The 8,946-nt window shown below is 36.7% G+C and overlaps 1 protein-coding gene across 2 annotated transcripts; it reads right to left on the bottom strand.

Annotated features, from left to right (window-relative positions):
• Positions 1-1,265: 1,265 nt before the first annotated feature.
• LOC108837086 (uncharacterized) lies at positions 1,266-7,893 on the bottom strand. Of its 2 annotated transcripts, XM_057003975.1 has the most exons (9): positions 7,411-7,893; positions 6,667-6,853; positions 6,340-6,473; positions 6,068-6,180; positions 5,722-5,971; positions 5,464-5,619; positions 1,652-1,731; positions 1,528-1,577; positions 1,266-1,445 (listed from the first exon to the last, which is right to left on the bottom strand). In XM_057003975.1, the coding sequence occupies exons 1-9, from the start codon at positions 7,816-7,818 to the stop codon at positions 1,306-1,308; spliced, it is 1,518 nt and encodes a 505-aa protein (XP_056859955.1). In that variant the 5' UTR covers positions 7,819-7,893; the 3' UTR covers positions 1,266-1,305. The 2 variants fall into 2 exon arrangements, 1 of the variants encoding a protein (XP_056859955.1); XR_008942882.1 differs by lacking the exon at positions 1,266-1,445 and having other exon boundaries at positions 1,549-1,577; positions 5,422-6,180.
• Between the last annotated feature and the right edge of the window lie 1,053 nt (positions 7,894-8,946).

The following is an 8,946-nucleotide window of genomic DNA, read 5'->3' on the forward strand; positions in this document are numbered from 1 at the left end:
ATGTCGGGAAGTGATGACTTAACGAGAGAAAAAGAATTCGATCTTGAATGACAAACCTCACGAAGAAGGTGGAATAACATCTTTTTGTAATGTGCTTTCTTAAATAGTATAACCATTCACCAGTTCCATTGAGATGGTATAAATGTAAGAATTTATTAATCATGGAGAAATGCGAAATATGATATTGCGTATAACTTTGATTCGCCTATATATCCTAAAACAATTTTTCTTTTCAATGTTTGTAAGAAACTCCTTTTTTGAAAAAAAAAGATATTGTAAATAACTTATGTAGAATAAAAAAAATTTAAGTAAATATAAATTAATGAACTTAGCCCAGATGGATTTAAAAAATAAAACATAGTGTGGGAAAGATGAAGTTTGTGGAGGTCGCATTTCAATTTTAGATTAGAAAAATAGAATCTTTTTGAGTTTGAATTGTTTCTTATAGACCTGGGTGTTCGGGTACCCGTTGGTGTTCAGGTCAGATTTTTCGGATTTTCAGGTTTTCGGGTTTACGCTTCTAGGTTTCATAGTAAACTTTCATTAGTACGGGTCGGGTTCGGATAATAACACTTCGGGTTCGGTTAAAAATTATATTGCATCATAAAACCCATAAAGTAACTATATATCATTCGGGTTCGGGTTATATCGGTTCGGTTCGAATATAACCAAAAAAAAAAAAACTTAAAGAAAAATATAAAGAAAAACAACTAAATTAATAAAAATTAATCTATCACACATAAAATTACTAAAATAACAATAAAATATTAAATCAAGTATAAAAACAAATATTATTTGTAAACAATATACATTATATTATAGAAAGTAGACTTATTATTCCAATGAACAGATTATAAATTACTTATTTATAATTAATTGTGTATTTAAAATATTTTTAATATTGTTAATATTTATTATTATATATCATATTACCACGAATATTAAATTTAATAACTAAAATACTTATATATATATTTCAAAATATTTATATTAACTATTAGTTTCGGGTTTTTCGGGTTACCCGTTCGGGTTTGGTTAATAACACTTCGGGTTCGGATATTTTTTATACCACCCTACAAGACCCGTTAGGATATTTTTATATTTCGGGTCGGATAACAGGTCGGGTTTTTCGGTTCGGGTTCGGTTCGGATTTCGGGTTCCAGATTTTATGCCTAGGCCTAGTTTCTTACATCCATTTCATTTTTAAAGACGACTGACTGACTCCACGACAAGTACAAACTATTGACCTACATGCCAAAGATATATTATGAACTTTAAATTTGTATTTTTACGAAGACAAACTTATTATGACATGTTGAGACCTCTTAAATCTTTTTGATAAGTTGAGATCCAAGATTCAATTATTTTTATTTCTTTTTCTCTTTGCATCACTAGCCATTTAGGATCGTCTTTTCTCCTCGAGCTGAGGTCTTGACAATGTGTACCTGTTCGCAGTATCAAAGAAATTCAATTCTTACTCGACTTTTGAGTAATGCTTGATTTAAACTGAAATTTTCAACAAATTACCATTAAGTGTCTTGATGGCGACTACACTGCCTGAAACATTCTCCAAAACACTGAAAGCCCATAATATGTATTGATTCAGTAACCTATTTAAGCAGCTGATGTAAAATATATTATGTTCAGTTACCCGCCGACGCTGTAAGGATCTGCTAATCCATTAGAGAAAATGATGTTGCTCCCAAATCTTCGGAGAATTAACTTGACATCCTGTAATTTTTTTAGATATATTGTATATGACTAATTGTTAAGGAAATACCTAATAGATTAAGGATCTATATGTAAATACATAAGTCTACATTTACCCTACTTGTATCTCTTGTATATATACTCTGTACACAACTAATAAAGTATTATTCAGCCTCTTTATCTATATGGTATCAGAGCTAGGTTCTCTAATCTACGCCGCCATCTAAAACTTTCAAAATTTTCTTTTTCTCTTTCTCACGATGTCTGGTTCTTCGTCCTCACCGGCAACCTTGAGTGAAACCATAACGGTTTCGAACACTACTACTCTGCTCAACATCAATATGACTAATGTGAGCAAGCTCACGGCTACCAACTTCCTCATGTGGAGCCGTCAAGTCCAAGCTCTTCTCGAAGGCTATGATCTCGCAGGCTATCTTGATGGCTCGACTGAGATTCCCTCTGCAACGATCACTACGGATGTGGAGATCACTGTCAATCCGCTCTACACACTCTGGAAGAGGCAAGATCATAAGAATCTTATATCAGTTTATCGACTATGCAATGCTAATCAAGTTTCTGTGGAATTCTTTCCTGCTCATTTTCAGGTGAAGGATCTCAACACGGGGGTCCGGTTGCTTCAAGGCCGCACGAGGAATGACTTGTATGAGTGGCCATGGCCGTCCCTAAACCCAACAGCCAGCTTAGCGTCCTACCCTGATACTAAAGCTACCCTGAACCAATGGCATAGACGACTTGGCCACCCTTCCTCTTCTATTCTTAAAACCGTTGTTTCTCAGTTTTCTTTACCTTGTTTTTCAAACTCTCAGAATACTTGCAATGATTGCTTTCTTAATAAAACTCATAAACTTCATTTTCATGAGAGTACCATTCGATCCACCAAACCTTTACAATATGTATTTACCGATGTATGGCAATCATCCATTCTTTCTTCTCAAAATTACAAATACTACCTCGTCTTCGTTGATCATTTCACTCGCTATACCTGGCTTTATCCCTTAACCGCAAAATCCCAAGTCAAAAAAATTTTCACAACCTTCAAACCTCTTGTCGAAAACCGTTTCCAAACAAAGATACAAACCCTCTACTCTGATAATGGGGGTGAGTTTCTTGCCTTAAGATCCTACCTTGCAACCCACGGCATTGGCCATCTCACTACCCCACCCCATACACCTGAGTTGAATGGACTCTCCGAACGGAAACATCGACACATTGTCGAAACTGGTCTTTCGCTCCTTTCAGTCGCCAACCTTCCTCTCACCTATTGGCCTCAAGCTTTTGCCGCATCTGTGTTCTTAATAAACCGCATGCCCACACCTATCCTACAAAACCAGTCACCTTTCCAAAAGCTTTTCCAAACCACTCCCAACTACCATAAGCTACGAACCTTTGGATGCCTTTGCTTTCCTTGGTTGCGCCCATATGTCCCCAATAAGCTTGAAAACCGATCTCTCCCTTGTGTGTTTATTGGCTACTCTCTCACTCAAAGTGCTTACCAGTGTCTCGAACCCATATCAGGCCGTGTTTATGTCTCGCGACATGTTCGCTTCAATGAGACTGTTTTCCCATATCAGTCCCTGATCAAACCTGCAACTATACCCAACCCAGAACCTCCCATCGTGATCCCTCAAGAACCTTACACCATTGTCCCTGCGCCAACACTCATACAACGTTCCTCCTCGGCAGTGAACAATCCTCCTCCTGTGTGTCATACTTCACCTGCTCATGTGTCATTGGACTCTCCACCAGAACCGATACCGTCCCCAGCTCCAGCTCCGGTATCATCTCCTCCAGCTCCGGTATCCTCTCCTGCTGTTACCGTGTCTCCCTTACCTCCTGAGGCACATAATGCGCCTACTGATGATCTTCCTCCGGCTGGTTCTTCTTCTACACAAGTTGTGGCACCTCCAGTACGTCATTCTATGACAACCAGGTCGAGGAACAACATCACTAAGCCAACTTCAAAGTACAATCTCACTGCTCAACTTCAGTCTGATCCGCATTGGATTCCGACGACTTGGCAACAGGCCATTAAGCATGAAAGATGGAGAAAAGCGATGGCTGCAGAGTTCAACTCTACTAACGAGCTTCACACATGGGATCTTGTTGAAACAGCTCAACATATGAACATTGTGGGCTGCCGATAGGTTTTTACAATCAAGTACAACCTGGATGGTAGTATTGATCGATACAAAGCGCGAATCGTGGCAAAAGGATTTCACCAACAACCTGGTATTGACTTCAATGACACTTTTAGCCCAGTTATAAAGTCAACTACGATTCGTTTGGTTCTTGGCCTTGCTGTAAACAGGGACTGGCCAGTACGACAGATAGATGTGAATACTGCATTTCTCCAAGATCATCTCAATGAAGAAGTTTTCATGTCTCAACCGCCTGGATTTCATGATACCGATCGTCCCTCTCATGTCTGTCGCTTAAGAAAAGCCATCTATGGGCTTAAGCAAGCACCCCGGGCATGGTACTCTAAGCTTAAGAACTTCTTACTTGCCTCTGGTTTCATCAACTCCCTCTCTGACACGTCACTCTTTATACTCCGACATGCTGGTAACTTTGTCTACTTACTAGTCTATGTCGATGATATCCTTGTTACTGGTACGAGTTCTACACTGGTTCAACAGGTCATTGATGCACTAGCTGCAAAATTCTCCATCAAAGATCTTGGTCATCTAAGTTACTTCCTTGGCATTGAAACCATTAAAACCTCGCAAGGTATCCATTTGATGCAAAGGAAGTATGTTACAGATTTGTTGCAACGTACGGATATGCTCCAGGCGAAACCAGTGGCGACTCCACTTGCTGCGTCTCCCAAACTAACCCTAAACTCGGGTCCCCCTCTTTCTGATCCCACCGAGTAGGCAGTCTTCAATACCTAACTCTCACCAGACCTGATGTATCGTATGCAGTCAGTCGCCTATCGCAGTTTATGCATCGTCCTACTCTTGATCACTGGAATGCTGTGAAACGAGTCTTGCGATATCTCTCTGGTACACTGAGCCATGGTATCTTTCTTAAGAAACAAACGGCTCCTCTTCTTCATGCTTTCTCTGATGCTGATTGGGCTGGCGACACTGACGACTACATCTCTACAAATGGCTACATTGTTTATCTTGGGACACACCCACTGTCTTGGACTTCCAAGAAACAGAAAGGTGTAGCGCGATCGTCCAAGGAAGCAGAGTACCGTGCTGTGGCTAATACTGCAGCTGAGCTAAGATGGATCTGCTCGCTTCTTAGGGAACTCGGTGTCTCTATCTCGTCTACACCGACCATCTACTGTGATAATATTGGTGCTACATACTTGTGCGCCAATCCGGTTTTTCACTCTCGTATGAAACATATTGCGCTTGACTATCACTTCGTTCGCGGCCAAATACAGAATCATGCTCTTCGAGTTGCCCATGTTTCCACTCATGATCAGTTAGCTGATGGCTTAACCAAACCACTTCCACGAACTCAGTTTCAAACCTTAAGAGACAAGATTGGTGTCACCAAAGTTCCACTATCTTGAGGGGGAGTGTTAAGGAAATACCTAATAGATTAAGGATCTATATGTAAATACATAAGTCTACATTTACCCTACTTGTATCTCTCATATATATACTCTGTACACAACTAATAAAGTATTATTCAGCCTCTTTATCTATACTAATTAGTTTCTATCAAATTAATTACCTTTTTATAAATTATAACATGACTTTAAAATTAGTTAACTACTTGAACGCCGAAATAAGTCGTGATCCAATGCGGCCGCGGGGAAACACCATATTTGGATTTACAGTCGTCAATAAAACTGGTCATATTAAACGGAAGCGTTTGGAACATCGTGTCCTGTTTGTCATGTCCTATTGGCATCACTATTTCGCTGCAGCCCTATTGATTGATATATCGTTAATATAAGTTAACTCTTCCATATACTGATTAGAATAATAGCATTAATTTATGTGTATGCTTTATAACCCAAAGATTACATGCCTGCCAACTCCATGCAATTGCATTGTTTGGGGGCTGTATAACCAAATCAGTATCATAGCAAGACTGGTTGCCAAAGTAGGCAACAACACCTGCAAAAATCCTGTCAAGTATATAATTTTTACGGTTTTTTGGGTTGTCCATTGCGTTGCATAGTGTAGCCACCCTATCATAAGGATTCCCGTTGAATTGAACTGATTCTGCGTATATTGAATCCAAAAAGTCTTTGATATCGAAGCTACGGCTCAATGGACTGAAATTTTTTTTGTTACAGAACAACTTAAGTACTATAAAGTGTAGCTTACATATATATAAGCATTGAGAAGGAAACACTATCATTCTTACGTACGCGCAAGTTTTGAATTTTTTGCTTAGGATCAAGAGACCGTTGGATTTGGCAGCAACTCTATCAATCGCTTCCCAAGATTTACGGATTGTTTTATAACATCTCTCACTCGTTTCCTAGTAAAATATATTTTAGGAAATCATATTAGTCAAGACTAGGCTTTTAACAGAAAAAGTTTAATGAGAATGACATAAATGATATGTACGTTAATTATGATATATCAAGCCAAATGAAAAGTTAATATGTTGAAATGGTCTAATATTTTATATAGTCACCTTGAAAACTTTGGTTATGATATGATAATAACCAAATTTAGGACGAGTATCTTCGAAGTAGAGAAGAGGAGCTGAAGATGCTAATGCCCCAAGTGCTATGTGTGGATATTTTAGCCTGAACCACGCCGCTAACACTTTTGTACCATGAAAAAGGATTGTCACTATTTAAGATACCGTATTTTTAGTCATATGTATCACTATTTAAAGTCACCGTTGAAGAGAGATCATTATGTACAGTACTCTTCTCGAAACAATATTCCATATATATTGTAAGTTTTTTTTTTGATAAAGAATATTGGTTCGAACGTTATGATAACGTGGACTTACTTCCACCGTAGGATGCCCCGACGACGATAATTGGGCTATGTTTCGCAGAATATTTCTCCTTAACGTGCACGAGAATCGCCGCATAGTCTGCCAGAGCTTGTGCTGCGTTCAAATACCCCAACGTACTGGCATTCTTTAGTGCTTCTTCAGCCGATCCAAGCGGCATAGACTTCCCATAATACCTATGCTGCATATCGTAGAGTATACATTTTATACAAATGCAGTACAAAAGACTAGTACAATATAAATTCTAAAAATTAAAAGTCGATAAATTAATACACTATAAGTTTCATTGCAAGTTAGGCCGATTCAAAATACGACAATTTGTGATTAAATTATAAGATAATAATTCTTTTACTCTTATGTAAATATATAATCTATATATATATATATATATATATATATATATATATATATATATTTTTAAAAAATATTCTTTTCTTTTTATTCAAAATAGCATCCATCATCTTGATATTTTGAAAATTTAATAGTATTTTATCAGATTATACAACATATTTACAGTATATGGTACATGTCTTTTATACACTAAATAATCTAATAAAATTGAATATATACAGCAGCAACTATTGTTTATTTTATATTAATTTTTCTTTTGAAAATATATATAAATCTATAATAATTTTGGTAAATTAGTAACTATATAAATTCATAAAATATTATTATTTTAATATATTAATTTATAGAGTTTTAAATGTATATTTTCAAATATATAAAGACACACACCTCTATGTAGACGAGAAGGGCTTTTAAACGTGGACCATTCTCTTGGAAAAAATCGACATCGTACAAATCAGCCTCTATTGACGCTTCCCCTCCAAGAAAAGCTAATATTGGTGCGTCGGCTTTGGAACCAGCCCAGTGCTTGGCATTGATGATGTATCTTTGTTGAAACGTCTGGTAACTTTCGGGGGTGAAAGTAAAATGGTCGAGATTCTGATCGTAGTAGAAGAATTTGAGATCAGAATTATCAGAAGAGGCATCTACTGTTTCTGTCGGTCTCGTTGTTGGGGAAATACCAAGTCGAGCGACTTTGGAGTGTGCGAGGTCTACGAAACAATGTGACAATATTGAGAAGATCAATGGTAGGAGAATCGTAAATGGAAGAGACATTTTTAGTGTGTTTTGTTTCATCTTAGTATATAACTTAGTGTGCTTTATATAAGTAATTCACTTGGTAAATTGGCTTCTCGAGCTCATGCAACAATATATTTGTATATAGATCCAAAAGACACAATCAATATAATATATAACAGATTAGTTTTTGCGTAAGTTTTCCCATGACAAATGTAGGTGTGTAAACCGGGCCTCGTGATCTTGTGGTAAAGGAACCTCGGCTGAGGTGTCCGCCATCACGAGTTTGAGCCCCGGATACAGCGGATTTAACATGGTTTCTTTTTGGCTTCCTGGACATTCCTCGTCAATTCCGATTGGACGCAGTGGGATAGTCGGAGTAAGTGAGAGGTCCGGATACCGGGATTATAAAAAAAAAATGTATGTGTGTATATATGCATATTTAAACATAATCATTAGTTGTGTGTATGTATGCTGTATGCATATTATCGAATCTTCTCAAACTCTTAGTTCCACCTTATTTTTAATGTTTTTTTGTCAAGGGGTTACTCCTTTTTGGATAAACTTGATGCAAATTTTCTCATATTAGTGATATCAACAATTTAGCAAAAACAAAATTTGTTTTTGTGAATCTAGTCAACTACAAGTCTACAACCATAAGATAAACCAAGAAAGTATATATTAATACATATTTTCAATGTTAAGTTTATTATAAGACTGGAATTTTTTTTCTAGTGTATGTATCATTGTTATTTTTTTTTGTTTTTAGACTAAGCTTAGTTATAAGTTATAACCAGTGAGACAGAAATAGGTTTTATAAAAGTCATAAATAAATGTAACCAAGTCTAAAATTTAAAAATTTATAGATTACCAGTGAGACAGAAATAGGTTTTATAAAAGTCATAAATAATTGTAACTAAGTCTAAAATTTAAAATGTATAGGTTTTAATTGATTGTCTTCCAACCATATAGTAGCTCCGGCACTGCTTATAAGTTATAACCGATTACAAAGATTGACACAATAGACACGACTCACACCACTATGATTTTACACGATAACACGTTATCAGTTTATGATATTACGGTACCTATTTAAATCATAGGCAAAAACTCATCATTCATTTACAGCTTTCCAAAACATTTTGCAAAAAGCCTCTGAAAATAATATGGATACACAAACTGAACATA

Source organism: Raphanus sativus, chromosome 2 (genome assembly GCF_000801105.2).
Source record: "Raphanus sativus cultivar WK10039 chromosome 2, ASM80110v3, whole genome shotgun sequence".
Lineage (NCBI taxonomy): Eukaryota > Viridiplantae > Streptophyta > Magnoliopsida > Brassicales > Brassicaceae > Raphanus > Raphanus sativus.